Consider the following 22,263-nt stretch of genomic DNA (forward strand, 5'->3'; position numbering starts at 1 on the left):
CTCTATCCTAACCATGCATCATCTAACATTACACTAGGCTTCATCATAGCCCTAGTTCAGTGCAATTTAGCTCATGCTCCACATTTTATTAACATCATACAAAGATAATGCACACATATTTTCCACAAAAATCAACTGATAACCAATTTTCACACATCCACTGTTACTAAAATGAAAATTTAAAATTAATGTAATCAAAATGTCCTGGCTAGCCAGAGAGCTTCTCTACCACCCACACATTCTACATTTATAGTTTTTACATGCAAGTTGTAATTCTACAAACCCTAATTGGGATAATCCCCAAATTTGAAAATTAGGGTTTTTTAAAATTAATGAAAATTACTCACATGCTGACCAAATTAGCTCCAACCCATGCCTTGTCTTGCTTCTGCCACTCCATCTCCTGCTCCAATTGTCCTTAATCGACTGTGAGGGGAAACCCTAAGTCTGCCTCTCTCAATTGTAGCATCTAGGTATGAAGAAGCTGATGAGGAGAAGAGACTAGGGGGTTCAACTGATGGTTTGGTCTGCTGTCGTGGTCGGGTGAAGGTGAGGAGCGGCTCGAGGTGAACTGAGATGGTCGGGGAAGGTGGTGGTGGTTCTGGAACTGGGGGTGGCAGAGAGTGGTCGATGATTTGGGAAGAAGGGGGTGTTTGGTAGAGGTGTAGGGTGTTTGGTGCTGTGGTGTGTAGCGGTTGCAGCGAGAGATGATGTTTCTCGATCTAATCCGTAGGATGTGACAGTGGTAGGTAGATCCAACGATGAGATGTGAAGCTGCGGGTAGCGACCGTCGGATGGAGGAATGCAACGAAAAGGACGGCCCAAGATGGAGATGGGCGTTGCGATGTTCAGCGGGAGCTTCGGAGTTTGATGTGCGATGATGGAGCGACCGTAGGATGCTGAGATGCTTCGATCTGACGGCTGAAATCCGATACGGGCTTGGGTAGTGGAAATGGGTTTGAGAAAGGGTTTTGGGCCTTGGGTATGCCAGGCCCATAACTTCTTTGAGAGCAATTCTTCCTTCTTGAGCCCATTTCTACCCTCTTGGTCTTGTGCATAACATTCTTCGCGGCTTCCTTGCGTAATTCCTCCCGGCTTTTCACTACTTTTCTGCTCTATTCCGCTCCGCAATTCATCCAGACTTTATTTATTGCCTAAAAATGCAAAATTAAGTAAGAAAAATATTTATTCTTGAAAGCAATGAAAATACAGGATATGGGATAAAATGTAGAATTAATGCGCAAAAGATGAGTTAAATGCCAACAAAAAGGGGTAAATATATACAATATTTGGCACTCATCAAATACCCCCAAACCTGAATTTTACTTGTCCTCAAGTAAAACAAAACTAAGGAAATCCTAACTATACCATTGTCGCTGGTCTCTCGAATGCATTTAGCGTATGCACTAAGCCTTTTAAACCACTAAGTGTCCCTAGTGGACGAGTTGAAGTCTCGTGAAGGTTTGCTTAGAACGTACCTACAAAGTTCTAGGTCAAAATATAAGCTCAGATTCCATCAAACGTGACATGTGCAAAACAGTTTAAGCTCACAGCAAAATGGAGATGTCAATCTAGCTATCGAAGGCACAATCCTAGCACTGATAACAAATAAGGACATGTGATAAGAGTGTAAAGTGTATCTACACATGTGTAAAGAAAGATCTGAAGTTATGACTACTAATCACCAAGAGATAGTTTCTCAGGCTAAGAACTGAGGTCGAAATCTAGCTAGCTGTCCGGACTTTACGAGAATTGTGAATGAGTTGGAGGTATTTCACAATTTCTCGCGTTGTACATCAATGGCATACACCCTTCCTTGCTTATTACAAAAGAAACAACAAAAGATGACTATTTACATGACTCTTATTTACATTGACAAATCTCTTTTTATTTTTGGAACAAGAGATGATGGAATTGATAAATACTTGATTTTTTTTGGTATTTTTCTGATATATTTTTTTTTTTTTTTTTTTTGAATATATACATCGATTTTTTTTTTTTTTTTTTTTTTTTTTTTTTGTTACTATAGAGATAGCACTTTTGATACATCACAAAAAGAAACAAAAATTACATGACACTTTGCAAGAGGTAGCCCTTTTTGATGCACCCAGTTAAATTCGATGGTTGTCTTTCTTAATGTAGCCTCCATCTTCTATCCCAACCAACCAACCAAAGAACAAGCTAGTCCAGTTTCGTTCAGTATTCTAAAGTGATTGGCAATCGTGACTTCCTATCCAACACCTTGAAGATCGAGGCCATACATGTATTGGTAGATCGTGCGCGTGCATTTTTCTTATCACTCTGTGAATTGTGCTAGAATCAGGGTGCCTAAATATCTAGACTAAGACTCCTAATAATAATACATATTTGCACAAGAGTCAACATTTCAAGGTAAATGAGCTCCATTTTTTTATGATTTTTCATTTTTTAATTTTTTATTGAATTTTGATTTTTTAATTTTTTTGGAATTTTTCAATTTTTTCAAAAAGATGGAGTTCGTTTTCTATTATGGCAATTTATCATGGTATCTACTCTATAAAATACCCCCAAACCTAAACTAAACATTGTCCTCAATGTTTCAAAACATGGAAAGAATTATAAAACAATATATGAAGAGGAACATGCTGAGTAGAGTAAAAGGAGAGAGAATACCCGATTATACGGCGAAAGCTCGATTAAAATTCCGTTATTCAAGGCAAAAATCCATCATAGTAGGAGTCACAATGGATGAGCACAAAATATATATACAAAAGGAAATTTAACTAACACATTATCTACAAGAAAATTTGGTTTTTAATGGGATTGGACTTTTTGGAAAATTTTGGTTTTGTCGGGAGACATTTGGTTTGGATGGGAAAAAGAAAATTTTTGGTTTTTAGGGGAGAAAAACATTTGGAAAACTTTTTGGTTATTTAGGGAAAGAGTGGACCAGTTTAGTCCACATAGACCGGGTCCTCCAGGTTGGTTGTTTCAATGTCGGGTGGAAATGGCTCAAGGAATGGCTTTAATCTCTGCCCGTTGACTTTGAAAACGTTCTTGTTGGAGACATCCTCCAACTCTACAGCTCCATGAGGAAAAACTGTGCGTACTAGGTACGGACCCTTCCATCTGGAACGCAGTTTTCCTGGAAAAAGATGTAATCGGGAGTCATACAGCAAGACTTTCTGACCCGGAGTGAAAGATTTGCGCAGAATACGCTTGTCATGAAACATCTTCATCTTCTGCTTGTACAGCTTGGCACTGTCATAAGCCTCATTTCTCAATTCTTCCAACTCGTTGAGTTGAAGTTTCCGTTGAATTCCAGCTTCGTCCAGAGAAAAGTTCAGCTCCTTGATTGCCCAGTAGGCACGATGTTCTAATTCCACAGGTAGATGGCACGGCTTTCCATACACTAGACGATAGGGGGACATGCCAATTGGTGTCTTATAAGCTGTTCTATAGGCCCACAAAGCATCATTCAACCTTAATGACCAATCTTTCCTAGACGGGTTGACCGTCTTTTCCAGAATGTGCTTAATTTCCCTATTAGAAACTTCTACTTGTCCACTAGTCTGAGGGTGGTACGGAGTAGCAACCTTGTGAGTTATGCCATACTTGCGTACTAAAGACTCAAAGTACTTGTTACGAAAATGTGAACCACCGTCACTGATGATAGCTCTAGGGGTACCAAAACGTGCAAAAATGTTTTCCTTTAGAAATGAAAGTACCACCTTGTGGTCATTTGTTCTGGTTGCTATGGCTTCTACCCACTTAGAAACGTAATCAACTGCGACTAGGATGTACAATCTACCGTCAGAAATAGGGAATGGACCCATGAAGTCGATCCCCCAAACATCAAAAATCTCCACAATCAAATGGGGTTCAATGGCATCATGTTTCTCCTCGAAATGCTTCCTAGCTTTTGACAGCGTTCACAAGCAACACAATAATCATGGCAATCCTTGAACAATGATGGCCAATAGAATCCACACTGCAAGATCTTTGCAGCGGTTTTCTTGGCACTGAAATGGCCTCCACATGCTTGGTCATGACAAAAGATATCACATCTTTCTGTCGGTGTTGGGGACACATCTCCTAATGATTTGGTCTGAGTACTTAAACAATATGGGTCATCCCAAAGAAATGTTTAACTTCAGCCAAAACTTATAGCGGTCTTGTCTCGACCAATGTGAGGGCATCCTACCTGCAGCAAGGTAGTTAACGATATCAGCAAACCAAGGAAGGTCTGAGATAGACATCAGCTGTTCATCTGGGAATGATTCTCTAATCAGCTCAGATTCATCAATAGACTCTAAAGTTAATCTAGACAAATGATCAGCAACCACATTCTCACAACCTTTCTTATCACGGATTTCGAGATCGAATTCCTGTAATAAGAGTATCCATCGAATAAGGCGAGCTTTAGCATCCTTCTTGGAAAGAAGATACTTCAAAGCCGCATGGTCTGTGTATATGATGATCTTAGACCCTATCAGATAAGATCTAAACTTGTCTAATGCGAAAACGACGGCAAGCAATTCCTTCTCGGTAGTTGAATAATTGAGTTGGGCATCATTAAGGGTTTTGCTAGCATAGTATATCACATATGGTAGTCTATCAACTCGCTGTCCTAAAACAGCACCAACAGCATAATCAGAGGCATCACACATAAGTTCGAACGGAAGCTTCCAATCGGGTGGTCGGACTATAGGAGCGGTGGTGAGAAGGGTTTTTAATTCCTCCCATGCCTTCACACAAGCAGCATCGAAATTGAAGGCAACATCTTTGGAGAGAAGACTGCACAGAGGTCTGGAGATTTTGCTGAAATCTTTGATGAATCGCCGGTAAAAACCAGCATGACCTGACCTAGAAATGATCTGATCTCCTTCACAGAGCAAGGTTGTGGTAGATGTTGAATGAGGTCAACTTTAGCTTTATCCACTTCAATTCCTTTTTCTGAGATGATGTGTCCTAGAACTATTCCTGAATTCACCATAAAATGGCATTTTTCCCAATTTAGAACAAGGTTCTTTTCTTTACATCTGGATATCACGAGGGCAAGATGCTTCAAACATTCGTCAAACGAGGAACCAAAAACAGAGAAATCATCCATAAAGATCTCGAGAAAACTATCTATCATGTCAGAAAAAATGCTCATCATGCAACGCTGAAAAGTAGCAGGTGCATTACACAACCCGAAGGGCATACGTCTATAAGCAAACGTCCCAAATGGACACGTGAATGTAGTTTTTTCCTGATCTTCTGGTGCAATGGATTTGGTTATAACCGGAAAAGCCATCTAGAAAACAGTAGTGACTGTGTCCAGACACACGTTCTAGCATTTGGTCAATGAAAGGGAGCGGGAAGTGATCCTTCCTTGTTACTGTGTTCAACTTCCTGTAGTCGATGCATACTCGCCATCCTGTGGTTGTACGAGTAGGGACTAATTCATTCTTGTCGTTCTGAACAACAGTAATGCCTGACTTCTTAGGCACAACTTGAATGGGACTAACCCATTTGCTATCGGGAATTGGGTATATGATACCCGCATCAAGTAGTTTCAGGATCTCTCCTTTGACTACATCTCTCATGTTAGGATTAAGTCTCCTTTGCATTTCCCTAGATGGTTTGGCATTCTCTTCGAGGTTAATGTGGTGCATGCAAATGGTGGGACTAATTCCTTTGAGATCTGAGATGGTCCATCCTAAGGCCTCTTTGTGTTCCTTAAGTACTTCTAAAAGCTTACTTTCCTGTTCCGTGTCTAAACATGATGAAATAATGACAGGTAAGTATCAGAAGAACCTAGGAATGCGTACTTCAACGTACTAGGCAATGTTTTCAATTCAAGCTTGGGTGGCTCAACAATGGATGGAATGAGCTTGGAATCAGAGAGTAAGGGTGGTTCCACTTCATATCTTCCTTCAGTGACGTCCATTTGAGGTACAGATTCGAGCAGAGATAGGACGTCACTACAGTATGCATCATCATAGGAATCTGAGTTAAAGTTCTCCATACATGCTTGAAAGGGGTCGACGGATAGAATGTTAGTCAACGAATCTTGTATTAATCCTTCAATCATATTAACTTCATGCACATCATCATCATCAAGATTCACAGGTTGTTGACTAATATCGAACACATTCAATTCTACCGTCATGTTGCCAAAAGACAGTTTCAACACTCCATTACGACAATTAATGATCGCGTTGGACGTAGCCAAGAAAGGACGTCCTAAGATGACAGGAATGTGACAGTCTGGGTTTTGTACAGGTTGAGTGTCTAAGACAATGAAGTCTACGGGAAAATAGAATTTGTCAACCTTGATCAAAACGTCTTCGACCACTCCACGAGGAATCTTGACAGATCGGTCTGCCAGTTGTAGAGTGATAGATGTTGGCTTCAACTCCCCAAGACCTAACTGCTCATAAACAGAATATGGCAGTAGGTTAACACTTGCACCTAGGTCTAATAACGCTTTATTGACCGTGTGTTCTCCTATAGTGCAAGAAATTGTTGGACATCCTGGATCCCTAAACTTGGGTGGAGTTTTGTTCAGAATGATGGAACTCACCTGCTCAGCTAAGAAAGCACGTTTTGCACATTGAGCTTGCGCTTTTGAGTGCACAAGTCTTTGAGGAATTTAGCATAAGCAGGGATTTGCCTAATTGCTTCAAGAAAAGGAATGTTGATGTTGACTCTCTTGAACAGATCTAACATCTCATTATAATGGGTACTTTTCTGTTGATAGATCAATCTTTGAGGAAATGGGGCAACAGGAGAATGAGTTGGCAAAGGGACATTCACAGTAGTAGAATTGTCAGGCTTTCCAACTTGCTCAGATTCTTTGGTTTTCTGGGGTTGTGGAGACAACGTGGAATTTGTATCAGACTCATTAGGTTCGCCTACGTTGTTCTCGATGATTTACCACTTCGGAGGGTGGTAATGGCATGGACTTGATCGGGTGAGGTTTCAGTGCAGGATGTTGTGCCTGTTTGAAATATCCTCTTTGGATTTTGTTGGGGTTGGCTAGGAAGTTTACCCTTTTCCTCTCACATATTTGATCCATCTTTTGATCTAGATTTTTCTGACTTTGCATCAGACTCTGGAACATCTCCTAGGTGGATAATCTCTTGTCGGTATTGTGTTGAGGATAGATTGTTGAGAGTTTGATTGTTGTTGAGGGTTCCTAGGTGTTGATAACCTTGATTGTTCTGATATCCCTGATTGTTTTGATAGCTCTGATTGGGTTGAGATGGTCCTCCCTGAGTGGGTCCTTTGGACCATGAAAAGTTAGGGTGGTTTCTCCATCCTGGATTGTAGGTCTGTGAATAGGGTTATGCTCTTGTTTTTGAAACATGGCTGTGCCTGTTCAAGCCTAGATTCCTGGACTGCAAGCAAATCGGGACAATTTTGGAATTGATGGTTGGGATCGTTACAAGCGGCACATACAGACGAAGCGACATGTTCTCGGAGAGTAGTGGTGGAAGGTTTTGAATTTTTATGTAGTTCTAACTCTTCTAATCTCCTAACTATTGATGCCATGTTTGCTCTTCCCTCAAAATCCGCTTCAATCCTAAAAGCCTAGCTTCGGAGTAGTCTTTCTGGGTTCACGGATGGATTCCCACTGTTGCGTCTTTTCAGCTACTTCAATCAAGAAGTCCCAAGACGCTCAGCAGTTTTGTCTACGAATAGACCATTACACATGACTCAACCGTTGTTCGGGTGGACACATCTAGACCTCATACAAAATTTGCACAAGTCTCCATTTTTCAAAACCATGATGGGGACATTGGAGCAATAATTCATTGAATCTCTCCAGGTATCTAGCTAAGGTCTCACCCTCTAATTGCACAAAGCTATTCAGACTTTGACGAATTGTCGCAGTCTTGTGATTCGGGAAAAACTTTTTGAAAAACTCCTTTATGAGGTCATCCCATGTCATGATGGATTGAGGCTGTAAAGCATACAGCCAGGCCTTTGCCTTATCTTTCAGGGAGAAAGGAAAGAGCCTTAACTTTAGGGTTTCGTCGGACATTTGAGTGAAACGCAGAGTTCCACAAATTTCCTCGAATTCTCTCACGTGTGGTACGGGTTTTCATTCTCAACACCTCTAAAAATAGGGAGCATCTGTATTGTGCTGATTTCAGCTCATAATGGCCATTAGCCTCGGGTAGCACAATACAAGAAGGTTGACTGGCTCTAGTTGGGTACATATAATCCTTGAGGGTACGGGGTTCTCCCATTGTTTCAGATTGGTCCGGTGTGTTTTCCTCAGAAGTTGTGGGTATGTCAATTGGGTCTATTGTTTACTCTAACTAGTCTATTTGATTGGTCTCTAAAGGTTACAATCATCCCACTCATGAAATAACAAGCCCACAATAAGGAAGAAAACAGGGCCCATAAGGGTTTGGTTTTGAAAGGGTTAAGTGGAATTTGGTTTTAAGGAGTGGAATTTTGGTTTTAATAGGGATTTTGTTTTTGGTTTAAAATTGGGTTTGGAAGAGTTTTTGAACTAAACCTAGCATAATTAGCACAACCCATAAAAGAAAAAAAAAAACAATATAATAATTACAAGCCCATGAAAGAAAAAAAATAAAAGAAAATAAAAGAAAAAGAAAATACAAAAAAGAAATAAAAATGAAAATAATTATTACAATCCCAAAATAAAAAAAATAAAAATAAAAGTAAATTAATTATTACAAACCCAATTTGAATATTTTAATGAGGCCCAAGTGGGTTACTCATGGTTTTAGGCTTACTTGGTTAAGGAGGGAAGCCTAGTTAGGCTTTTGTTCCCTTTTAGTTGCACAGCCCAGTTGGGCTTTAGGATCGTCCTACACAGCTCCCGCACAAGCCCAGCAGCAGAAGGCAGGACCAGTGGTGAAGCCCAGTTGAGTTGGGTTCAGCTTAGTAACAAGAGACCAGAAGCCCAGTAGCAAAAGGAGGCAGGGCCCAGCAGCAGAAGATGGCGAAGCCCAACTCAGAGGAGTGCAAGCCCACCAGAGTTAAGTACAAGCCCACTTGAGTTAAGTACAAACCCAGCAGCTTCACTTCAGTTGGCAGCCCAGCTTCACTTCAGTTGGCAGCAGCAGCAGCCTTGGCAGCCCAGCAGCAGCAGCAACAACAGCACAGCAACAGCAGCAGCAGCTTTGGCAGCACCTTGGCAGCAACAGCAGAGCTTGGCAGCAGAGAAGGCACCAGCAACAGGTGAGCTGCAGCAGCAAGGGGAGCAAGGCAGGAAGATAGAACAACAACAATAGGATCAATAGAATCAGCTCAGTACTTAAGAGTTAAGTGAACTTCAAGGCAGCAAGATGCAAGATGCTACAGAATATAGAATCAGCTCAGTAATAGAATCAAGGCAGGAAGCTACAGCAGCAAGATGCAAGAATATAGAGTTAAGTGAACTTCAAAAACAGCACAGCCAAATCCCCGGCAGCGGCGCCAAAAACTTGGTGGCCCTTGGAAAGAGTCACAATTATATAACCTGCAAGTGCACAGGGTCTAGTGTATAGAACAGGGCAAGCAGGGTCGAACCACAGAGATTTGAGTGTGTGTGAAGCTTCCTAAGCTATTTCTCTAAGTAACAGTGACAGGGCAGTGAACAAAGAGGTTACAGTGAAACAATGGCAGTGATAAGCAAAAGATGACAGTGAAACTAAAACAGTGAAATAACCAAAGCTAGAAGCTAAGGGCAGAGGAGAGCAATGCACTACATACAGTGCACATCAGACTAGGAGTTGCACAAATTAAACTAATAGTGACAAACACTTAAGAAAGCAGTAAACCAATGCAGAGAGAAAGTTATAGAAATTGACTGTAAAATGAGATTGGAGTTACTAAGGCAGCTGAGTTCACCATGTGCTTATATCAAACAATGCAGTCAAGGTTGAAATGGAAATTCCTAAGCATACAACTAGAATGAGATGAAGAACAGCTTGCTTCTGATATGCCCCTAGAATTGATTGTCTTTTGACAGAACAATCAATCACAAGCATGCCAAAGCACTGAGCACTTCTCATTGCTCAAATAAAATTGCTAGAAGATCTCTATCCTAACCATGCATCATCTAACATTACACTAGGCTTCATCAGAGCCCTAGTTCAGTGCAATTTAGCTCATGCTCCACATTTTATTAACATCATACAAAGATAATGCACACATATTTTCCACAAAAATCAACTGATAACCAATTTTCACACATCCACTGTTACTAAAATGAAAATTTAAAATTAATGTAATCAAAATGTCCTGGCTAGCCAGAGAGCTTCTCTACCACCCACACATTCTACATTTATAGTTTTTACATGCAAGTTGTAATTCTACAAACCCTAATTGGGATAATCCCCAAATTTGAAAATTAGGGTTTTTTAAAATTAATGAAAATTACTCACATGCTGACCAAATTAGCTCCAACCCATGCCTTGTCTTGCTTCTGCCACTCCATCTCCTGCTCCAATTGTCCTTAATCGACTGTGAGGGGAAACCCTAAGTCTGCCTCTCTCAATTGTAGCATCTAGGTATGAAGAAGCTATGATGGAGAAAGAGAGACTAGGGGGTTCAACTGATGGTTTGGTCTGCTGTCGTGGTCGGGTGAAGGTGAGGAGCGGCTCGAGGTGAACTGAGATGGTCGGGGAAGGTGGTGGTGGTTCTGGAACTGGGGGTGGCAGAGAGTGGTCGATGATTTGGGAAGAAGGGGGTGTTTGGTAGAGGTGTAGGGTGTTTGGTGCTGTGGTGTGTAGCGGTTGCAGCGAGAGATGATGTTTCTCGATCTAATCCGTAGGATGTGACAGTGGTAGGTAGATCCAACGATGAGATGTGAAGCTGCGGGTAGCGACCGTCGGATGGAGGAATGCAACGAAAAGGACGGCCCAAGATGGAGATGGGCGTTGCGATGTTCAGCGGGAGCTTCGGAGTTTGATGTGCGATGATGGAGCGACCGTAGGATGCTGAGATGCTTCGATCTGACGGCTGAAATCCGATACGGGCTTGGGTAGTGGAAATGGGTTTGAGAAAGGGTTTTGGGCCTTGGGTATGCCAGGCCCATAACTTCTTTGAGAGCAATTCTTCCTTCTTGAGCCCATTTCTACCCTCTTGGTCTTGTGCATAACATTCTTCGCGGCTTCCTTGCGTAATTCCTCCCGGCTTTTCACTACTTTTCTGCTCTATTCCGCTCCGCAATTCATCCAGACTTTATTTATTGCCTAAAAATGCAAAATTAAGTAAGAAAAATATTTATTCTTGAAAGCAATGAAAATACAGGATATGGGATAAAATGTAGAATTAATGCGCAAAAGATGAGTTAAATGCCAACAAAAAGGGGTAAATATATACAATATTTGGCACTCATCAGTCACCACCATCATCGATTCGTTAAGGTATAAACTAGGATACTTGCTCTTCTTCTTCTTCTTCTTAGATTTGTAAGTTACTTGTAACTCTCATGGCATTTGAAATTGATTATGGAATAAACTAGGGTTTGAAACTTTGAATTGTGTGATACTGGGATTTGAAATCGATTTAAACTAGGAGTAACAATTGTTTTGTTACTATTAAGAATCTAAGATTGAAATAGGGTTTGATTTGAAATTGAATTAGGGTTTGATTTGAGATTGAATTAGGTTTTTTATTTTGTGTTGACTGATTTATGTGATTCCGTGTATGCCCATGTTGAGATTTGATAAGCAGTAGACATGGATATATGTTAGTTTTTGTTTTTATCAATTCCATTCCCAAAATCTGTGATGTTGAGTTGAGTTATTGTATAGTTAAAATTGCTTAAGCTAATTGTGTTCAGTGTCTCTGTTTCTGCCTAGTTGAATTGAGTGTCCTGTATCACCTACAATTACTTTAGTGGTGGTTCTTATGTTTTGGTGAAGCTATGTAAGAGAAATTTGGTTTATCGTTATATGGGGTTTATAAAAAAAACTATGAAAATCTAATGTACTGTTGGAACTGCTGTTTTTAATTGTTTGTTGTGAATTTCAATTTAGTTAGATTCTGAAGTATATGCAATTTATGTTATTGCTAGTGGTTGAAGATTATGTGATAACACAGCTCGGTGTGCTGGTAGTTACAAGATTTGAAGCTAGTGAAATGTTATTGGTGGGTGATTTTTCGTGTAGTTGTATTTGTTTGTATCATGTCTTTTCTGTTGCTGTGCATCCCCATACCTAGGTGAATCCATGTAAAAAAGTTCATGGATTAATTTTGTTAGTTCTGTTTAATTGTTTTCATTGAAAGTATGCAATTGTGTATTTAGTATGCAATTGTGTGTTGTCTTTTTTAATTGTTTTCATTGAAAGTCAGATATGATGTTTTGATGTAGTTGTATGTGGTTAATTTTGTTAGTTCTGTTTACTTAACTTGCATTGCATCTTTGATTAATTTAGTTAGTCAGATATGTTGTTTTGAAGTCTATAAGGCTAATATACTGCATATAATGTTCTTTACTTCTCTTGCAGGCCTTTGAGGTGCTAAATGGGGAAGCGCAAAGCACCAGATGATTCCAGTAATAGCATTGTTGCTGTTCCTACACCAAGTTCAACTCAAACTCCAAATACAACTGAAGTTGGATCATCCTCTCAAGCTGCATCTAACACAGATGATGGAACTGAACCTACGCCAACAAGTACAACTGAAGTTGGTGACAGCAAAAAGAAGCATGGTAAAGTGAGATCTAAAGTTTGGTTGGAGATGACCAGGATAAGTGACGTTCAAGCTGAATGTCATCATTGCAAGGGATTGTATGCTGCTGACAATGACGTACATGGAACTTCTGGATTACATAAGCATTTGAAGAGATGCCTTAAAAATCCAAACAGGAAGGTAGAGAAAGACAAGGGACAACAAACTCTGTTGATGCCACCCCCAAAACCAGGTGAAGATGGTAAACTTGTTTCTCATTCTTACAGCTATGAAAAGTTAAGAAGGGCTCTTGTTGAGTGGATAATCAGGGATGAAATAGCTTTTAGAGCTGTGACGACCCAGAAAATTTTTCGCTTTCGATTGGTCGTGGTGTCCAGTCAACCGACAAGTTTTCAATCTTCCGAGTTGCCAAAACGAAAATATACTAAAGAAAACAGTTTAAAGATAAAAGAGGGATCGACTAGTACAAAACTGATTAATTCAAAAGTACCAAAAATCAAGACTTTACACTTATATAAACAATACCAAAAAGGATTTAATTTCTTTAAGAAGTTCACTCAAAGGTGGTAGCTTAAAGATTACAACAAAATAGCTTTAGCCGATTTTCAAACAAAAACACAACTATCAACATAAACCTCATTTACAAAAGTAACAAAAGATTTCCTTTTCAAACCTTCACAAAGTAAACACAAAGTACTAGTTTTCACAAACCATCCCAGATTACACGTAGATATATACATGAACAAAAAAAAAGCGAGTGTACTCACTTTGACCCCCAATGCTTTACGTACCAAGATTTAACAAGCTTACTGCCTCAAGTCGCTCTCAAACTCTGTGGAAAACAAAACAAATAGCGTGAGCCACAGCCCAATAGGGAGACGATGATACGAAGTCGAACGTACAATTCAATGACCAATAAGGATAGCCAAAAACATCAAATATATGTAAATAAAACATTAAGTTGTTGAGCACATCCATATCCAAGTTTCAAAGACTTTATAAAGTCAGTAAACCATTCTGAAATCATCCAAAGCGATTGAGTTCGCAATCTTCTACTGTGAGGGTCCTACCAAGTGTCGGAGTTTATCTGAAAACTAACCATCGTCCCAGACGATCTTCCGCAGGTAACCATTAGTATGGATTGCCCCTAATGGGCCCGACAAACTCATCAGTAGCATTTGTAACCAAAAGAGTGCTCAAACGATCGATAGATAGTTCATAAGTATCGTTAAATATGAATATCGCTTAAACTGTCAAAGTTTCAATTCATGAACCATGAAATGCCCTTACCTTAGCTTGCACTTTATGAAACAAAGCTAAAATCAATGAGGAGTATTCATACATAAGGCTAAATACACAAAAGAAAACCATACATATGAGTTAACTCCATGATTTACTCTAAAACACTCCAGAAATTCAGTTTTGCTTAACTCCAAACAAAAATTCACACAAAATTCATTATGCAATGGAATTCAGTGGTTTTGATATCGTTAGAAAATAGAGAAAACCATCTTTAACATAGGGTTCATAGGAAATAAGAGAAAGTTATACACCTGTGTTTAAAACGTCTTGACAAAGCAGGACAGAAACTGTTTTCCTGCAGTTTTTAGTTTGCTCAGTCTGCACTCAAAAATTCGTGCAAAATTCATTGAGCGACGGAATTCAGTGAGTTAAGTCTTGTTTGAAACTAGATGAGACCATATTTAACATTAAAATAATAAGAGGTAACAAAAGTTAGATGTACCTGTGTTAACAGACCTTAGGAAAACTGGACAGCAGAATTGGTTCCTGAAATTCACAGTTTGGATAGCCTATACTCGAAAATTCACATAGGCTTCGTTACTCAATCAAATTGAGTGTTTTTAGGCTAGTTTTAAAGTAAAGACAATAGGATATCACATAAAAATTATAAGAAAATCAAACAAGTTCAGTAACTTGTTCAAAACTCCTTTGACACAAACTGACAGAAAACTGTTACAGGAATTTTTCAGTTTTAATATTGTTCAGTTGAAAATTCACACAGGCTACATTATATTTCCGAATTCGACGGTTCTTAGCTCGTTAGAAAGTATAAAAAAAACTCTTTCATATTAAAAATATGATCAAAAATAAGAGTAACATGAACCTGGTGTTTAAACCATCTCAAAAACATGACAGTAATCTGTTATCTGAATCCTGAAATGCCCTAATTTGAGTTCTATCAAGAAATAGAGAACAATTCCAATAGATCCAAGTAACCCAGGCTATATTTTGCAAGAATCATGACTTAAACATGAAATTATTTGAAAACCCTAACCTTTCTCATGAACCCAATCATTCAAATCAAAGAGGATAAACATGTTAACTTGAAATTTAGAATTCTAACACAAATCCCATTGTAAGAATGTGAAGATATGAATTCCTTTGAGTTGTAAATCAGAGAATCAACATATATATAAATTGAAGATTCAAAACAGTTTTGAGAAGGAATTCCCCCTACCTTTGATGTGAAACAAGAGCTCCAAAGCAATGAATTCAAGCAACGGATCAAACTATGAAAGATATGCTTCAATTTCTAGTTTTTGTGTCTGATTTTTCTGCTAGTGAAAGAGATGAATCGAACATGGGAGAACATAATCTGATTTTGAAAGAAAATCGTATTTTTAAGTTTATCAAGAGAGCTAAAAAGACTAAAATACCCCTGATTCGATTAAAACATGACACGTACCCCTTGCAAGTGTCGTGTTCTCTAAAATCCATGAAATATGTATCCCTATTGGCATATGTACACACCAAGGCTGGCTCACACGAAGAGAAACATGGTTTCTCAAGAAATTATCAAGTGTTTCGCAACCGAAACACGACAACAACTAGGTTCAACGCTCCACAATGCATTAAATCTAGCCTTCCAATCCATATGGATTGGGTTCGCACCCTAGTACTTAAGAAAAAGAACCGAGATGCTACAAGAGCAGTAGAAGGGTCAGGTTTTGTGGCAATGATGCAGGTGGCAGAGCCTAGATTCAAGGTTCCAGGGCGTATGACAATTTATAGGGATGTATTGAAGATGTATGTACAAGAGAAGAATACTGGTGACGATTCAAGGTCATACTGGTAATGCAATCGGTGAGAAGCTGGTGGATTGTTTGAAGGATTGGGGTCTACAAGATGTATTTGGTGTCACTCTAGACAATGTCAGCGCAAATAAAGTGGTTATTGAGCATTTGAAGAATGTTGTCATTAAATGGACAGGATCACCAATTAGAGCCAAATATTTACATGTAAGTCCATGTTCTTGCTCTTGTCAAATATTTCTTTTTGTGCCAAATAGAGCCAAATATTTATTTTTGTGCTGCATTTTTAAGCATTGAATTTGACAGTATACTTTTTGTTTTGTTCTTTCTCTAGGTGAGGTGTGCAGCCCATGTTCTTGCTCTTGTCATAAAAGATGCAGTAAGGCTCTTTAATGTATCAGTTAGAAGAATAAGGTCAGTTGTAAAATACGTTCTTAGTTCTCCTTCTAGGCACGAAAAATTTAAACAATGTGCTTCTCTAGCAAAGGTAGATTGTAAGAAATCTCTGATTTTAGATGTGTATACTAGATGGAATAGCACTTACTTGATGTTAGATGCTGCTGAAAAATATGAAAAAGTTTTTGCAATGTTAGCACATATTGATAAGGACTTTCAACAGAGGTTTATCTTTGAGCAAGAAAAAGAATCAGTTTTACCTACTGATGCTGATATTGAAGAAGCTATAGCTAGTAATGTTGTCATAGAAGACGTGTTTGAGGATATGGAAGAAGATGAAGAGGTTGAGGATATGGAAGATGAGGTTGAGGAGTTGGATCCAACAAGAAAGAACAAGGCAAAGAAGAATAAGAAGAAAAAGATTCCTCGTCAACATGCTCCTTATCAAGAAGATTGGGAATATGCTAGAGGTCTTGTGAAGTGTCTAAAGGTATTCTTCGATGCTACTGTCAACTTTTCTGCATCTATACAAGTCACTACTCATATGTTCTTATGGCAATTGTTACTCATCAATGAAAAATTATTAGAATTTAGAAACAATGTAGCATCAGATCCTTTTATTGCTCGTATGTCTCGTCTAATGTGTGCTAAGTACCATAAGTATTGGGGTGTGTATGAATCAATGAATTCTGTAATGTTTATTGCTCATCTGTTAGATCCAAGAGAGAAACAAAAGGGTTTGGAATTTACTCTTAATTGTTTGTATGAGAATAATACATGGGAGGTTCAAAGAGTTACGAGAAAGGTGAAATTAGAATTTGAGGAACTTTTTGAAGATTATAAGTACTTGTATTCAGTTCATGAGGAGGGGTCAAGTAGTGATGCTCATACTGTTGCTTATCCAGTTAGTGTGCAATCTGTTGGTCTGTTTGCTAGAATTCAATCAAGGAGGAAACAACATTGGGACACCCCAAGTTGTGTTGAAGAGGCAAGAACAACTGAGCTCGACAGATATTTGACAGATGTGATTGAAGGTGGAATGCGTGAAATAGGTCAACCTGACCATTTTGACATATTGGCTTGGTGGCAGTCTAATGCAAGCAGGTATAAGATACTTTCATACATGGCAAGAGATGTATTAGCCATGCATGTGTCTTCAGTGGCCTCTGAATCAACTTTTAGCACCGGGAAGCGCGTGCTGACTCCATGGAGAGCTTCTATGTCTACAAGGACAGTCGAAGCATTGCTCTGTACACAAAGCTTTCTTCAAAAGCCCATTGCTCTTGATCTTCTATGTGACTATATACCTGATGATGTTGTTGAAGATGAGGCATGTAATATATTAGGTTTTCTTCTATTTAATAGAACTTACTTTTCAAGTTTTCTTGTATTGCTTGCTTACTTTCTTGTTTTACTTTTTTGTTCCATGTTGCAGCCATATGGGATTCTCTGCTAAAAGAAGCTTGATGTAAACTCCGTGTCAGTGCAGCCAGTGCCATTGTTCGAGAAGTCCCCCATCCTTTGCAAGGATTTCTTTTCATTTCTTGTCGCAGACTTATGGAAATGTTGTTTTTAGTACTATGTTTTAATGTTGAACTTTGAACTTAAAGTGTGATACACTTATTCTGTGATGTTTTAAACCTTTGTTATTTTGAACTTTGTAATGTTGAACTTAGTCTTAGACTCTTAGTCTTAGGTTGTTACTTTACTGTGTGTGTTAAAATTCAGGTAAAAAACCGGTACCGGAGTGGAACCGGACCGGTCTTACCGGTACAGGTACAAGTCCAGGTACAGGTCCTCAAATTGAAGAACCAGTCAACTCCGTGTACATGTACCGGTTCCAACAGAAAACCGGACTGTACCGGCTCATGTGCAGCTCTACTAAGAACTGGATATACCATAACAAACAACAATTCCAATTCAAAAAATTCACCAGGAACCCCCGACTAGCGATCAATAAACCAAATAGTTCTGACCCATTCCACTACCAGACACCTTCACTACTCTTTGTGAGCCAAGGAGAATAAAATGTGCATTATATACCCGGGGAGGAGAAGGATTACAAAAGCAGGTCATTACAGAGGAGGATATAGCTTAATAAGTTATAACACCTGTGGAGGATTACAAAAACAAGTTGTTACATACAAAATTCTGGACAGCCCATTTGTTTTCGGTTCCTTTCACAAATTTACAAGACCATGCAGACAGGCTATTAAGCAAAAAGTTTCAAAATACTTTAATCCACCCATCTTCCTCCAAAGCCAAAACAAGACGACCGTTGTGCCGATTCTGTCGTTTAGATTAGATTGCATTTAAATGAGGAAAAAAACAAAAAAAAACGTCCTTACCATTGGCCGTGATTCACCATATACTTCCACTTTGACCTTAGATCCTCGTTGGTACGACCAGCATGGAAGACATCATGTCCATATTCCAACATTTCCTTCCATGGTTTCTTCTTACCATCTTTTACAAGATAATGAAAGGCTTCCTGCACAAATAGGAAATTAGGATAGTTTTTGAGTTTATTATAACCATATCGCGCCAAAAACAAGTATAAGAAACTCAAACTGACCCTTAGCATATGTATTTCTTCAGGGTCCCAAGAATCTGGTAGCCTTTTCGAGGCCACTTCATCTACATAATCACAATCTTCTTCATCATCTTCACTATCATTTTCATCTTCGTGTTCTCCGGCCACTTCTGATTCACCGATTCCAGCATTTACAATCGGAACTTCGTTAGCCAATTCTGATTTACCTAGTCTGCGGACAGTGTATATAACACAGACTTTCTTAGGCCATTCGAGAAATTGACAGTGCAAATGAACATATAGAGAGAGATCAAGTTCCAGGCAGACCACATTCTTTATTAGTTTGAACATGTACCTGTAATCAAAAGATAGCTTACGCCCATTGACATCGAGGCCGCGGTCTCCAATTTCATCCATCAATTTCCGAGCCGCTACCACAGACGGAAAATCAACGAATGCGATTCCACGGCAGAAAGTAGTATTCTTTTTCGGCATCACTCGGATATTGGGAAGGGGCCTCCACTCTGCCTAAAATTAAAAGCCAATTAAACTTAATGATGAAAAATCAAAACAAAAACATGTACTTTTAGAGAATAAACACAGACAAATTCCTATAAGCATAGGTAAAAAAGCAGAATACCAAATTCAAACGAGTCAAGTCAAAAATAAGAGAAGAAAACTCAGAGTTGGAAGTTTATAGATGTTACTAGGATCCGATAAATCATTTCCTCTGTTGCCTCTTTTGGCAAGCTCTTCACCACAATGGTAGAAATTGGAGTCTACAACAAGTGAAAAAACGGTAATCCAATTGATATGCATTTCAGTGTAAATAACAAAAGGTTTACAAAAGTAATAACGATGTATGTCATACCACAAGGCCACTGCAAGCTCGAGGAGACCTTGATCTCTGACGACGGTTATCACGTGCAGAAGAATGAGAACTTTCACACCTCCTAAGTGGATGCAAATTTTAATCTCGAAAAGCAAAATCGAAAAGAACTTTTATTAACAGACTGACACAACTAATTCAGAAAACTTTAGTCTATCTTTGCGCAATTTCATATTGGAAGAATGAAATCTAAGATTGTATCATCACTAATTTTGTATGGGAGCAGAACATAACACAACTGATAAATAGAGACTAGAGATGCGACCAACAAGCAATCAAACATTTAGCTTTGAATTGTTGGCTCACCACATTGAAAAGCACTGACAATACAAAAACTTAAGCTGCTGTATGTCTGCAACAACTAACTGATGTCCAAATACTGAAATTGAGGTCAAATAATAGTATGAAGAGAGAGAGTTATACATACCCCCTTGCCTTATCTTTCATTAATTTTGCCCTCTTCGTCTTGTTCCTTTTATAATTCCCCTTGTTTGTCATATCTATCTCTACAGTAAACAAAGAATTACTTACTTTTAATCACAAACAACAAGAAGAATTATGAAACAAAGAGAAAATTTTCAAACTACAAGTAGAGTTATATACTACAAAGATCAGAAATTGCAGCTAGGGTTTCAAAAAAAAATCCCCAACAAGAACCTAATTGATTTTATTTTTATTTTTTGAAGCAAAACCTAATTGATGAATCTAATCCAAACCCATATTAGGAAAACGGATGAAATAACAAAACAACATAATGAATTTCCATCTTTTATACGAAAATTGGAAGCTTAATTATATAATGGGGGAAATGAGATAGATACAGAGAATAATGACTATCAGGAAGAAGTAGAGTGTTCAACCCTGAGAATCTGAAATCTAAGCTGAGCTTCCTCCCCTCCTCCTTTCTCTTCCTTGTCTAACTCGCTATGGATCATAATTTCTTCCATTAAATTCAAATTTCTAATAAACCAGAGGAAACAAAAATTTATCCTTTTTTGGTATGATCAAATTGTGAGATCGAATTGGGGTTTTAGCCTTGAAAGGCAAAACCGCGCCATTTCTTTTTCCTTTTATCTGTTACTGTGAATTGTGTGCTTAATATTCACTCCCTCAAGGTTTTTACCTCGCACGTGGTTCATCACGAACCGGCAAGTGGTTCCTTGTTCGAGTCTCTCAATCAAGGATCATATTCCGTGTGATTCTTCCACGTATGGACACAGATGTCAGGTTTTAGGAACCATGACCGGTGGCATTTAGGGCTGCACAAAACCGAACCATAACTGAAAATTGAAATCGAAACCGAAGATTTTTAACCGAACCGAACCATAACCATATTCCTATGGTTCATTAATGGTTGTCAGTTTCAGATAACCGACAGTATCGGTTTCGATTTAGGTTTTATCTCAAAACCGAACCAAAAACCAATTGGTTAACCGATTAATAGCGATCATAGGATTAAATGATTTTAGGCCGTGGATGGGGATATTTAACCCTAATAACTTACTTCACTCGACTGAGTCTTCCCAAATCTTCTCTTCTTTCGTTCTTTTCTTCTTTCGTTCTTCCTCACGATTGAGTCGTCCCAAAAACGGAAAACCAAAGCCTAAAACTTATCGAAGTCCCACCATCACCTTCTAGTTTTACTTCTTCTTCTTCTTCTAGTTTGATAAGTAACAAATCTATCGAAGTCCTAATCACTAATAAGTCGAACGAAGCTGGAGTAGAACTGTAGAAGAGACCGAAAATTGAAAAAGGTATTGTGTGTATCATTTGAACTGATTTTGATAAAGGTATTGCGATTGTCTATCTGTGTGTATCATTTGAAATGATTTTGATATTATGATTTTAATTATGATATTAGGGTTTGTAAAATTGAAAAAAATTGGGGATTTCAAAGTAAGGTTTAGGTTGATTTACACAGTGGGTTTTGCTTAATTTTTAATAAATTTTACAAGTTAATTCAGATTGAATTTGTTAGTGGTGGAGTTGTAAGCTTAGGTGTAGATTTGAGCACAAGGACGAATTACGAAATGTACTTCTCGTTCCCGTCTGTTTTGATGCTTTGTTTGTGAATTGGATACTTGTTTGCATATTCTTTTTAATGAACCTTAAACTTTATATCCTCTGAACTTCGTAGTGCCCTAAGGTATTGTGAATAGATATGTCTTTGATTTTTTATATTAAGTTGAGAAATACTTGCCTATAAATGTTGGTTAGCATCAGGTTATAGTTGTTAGTTACCTCAGTTTGACTAATCAGTAGCTGTTAATTGCTTATTCATAGCTTTGACTAGGTAGTAAACTCTTGACATTGTTTTCCAGCGAAATCCCCATTATGCCAATGAGAATGATTTACACCTGGTAGTTCAACTAGGTTTGAAGTTTTGATTCTGGGTAGGCCGTATTATGTACTCTGAGTATGGTTTGGGTTTGGTAGATCAATTAAAAGAGTGCAGAGAAGTGATCAGTCCTTGCTGCGAAAGACTTAGCTTATCGACTGAAAATGATTGGAAATGTGTCGACCATGTGCTGCTGATCTTGTTATTTTGCTTGGAAATCTTGTTATTTGTTATTGTTGTTATTACTTGGGAATGTTAAAAATGATTTGTGAATCCACCATTTGTATGCTCATCTCTGTTTGTTTATCATTCGCAGGAGTTCCCGTGGAAGGAGGAGAGGTAGCTTGGGAGCCACAACTGCACTAGTTTTGTTTCAATTAATATGTAATTAAAATATGTTTGGGATTTTTCTTAGCTCGATACTGCG

General features: G+C 38.6%; 1 protein-coding gene across 1 annotated transcript; it reads right to left on the minus strand.

Annotated features, from left to right (window-relative positions):
• Positions 1-18,059: 18,059 nt before the first annotated feature.
• On the minus strand, positions 18,060-20,509 carry LOC113345593. The gene is made up of 8 exons (XM_026589366.1): positions 20,360-20,509; positions 19,926-20,004; positions 19,481-19,577; positions 19,317-19,388; positions 18,965-19,137; positions 18,652-18,841; positions 18,425-18,567; positions 18,060-18,187 (listed from the first exon to the last, which is right to left on the minus strand). The coding sequence occupies exons 2-8, from the start codon at positions 19,994-19,996 to the stop codon at positions 18,136-18,138; spliced, it is 798 nt and encodes a 265-aa protein (XP_026445151.1). The 5' UTR covers positions 19,997-20,004; positions 20,360-20,509; the 3' UTR covers positions 18,060-18,135.
• Between the last annotated feature and the right edge of the window lie 1,754 nt (positions 20,510-22,263).

Source organism: Papaver somniferum, unplaced genomic scaffold (genome assembly GCF_003573695.1).
Source record: "Papaver somniferum cultivar HN1 unplaced genomic scaffold, ASM357369v1 unplaced-scaffold_81, whole genome shotgun sequence".
NCBI lineage: Eukaryota > Viridiplantae > Streptophyta > Magnoliopsida > Ranunculales > Papaveraceae > Papaver > Papaver somniferum.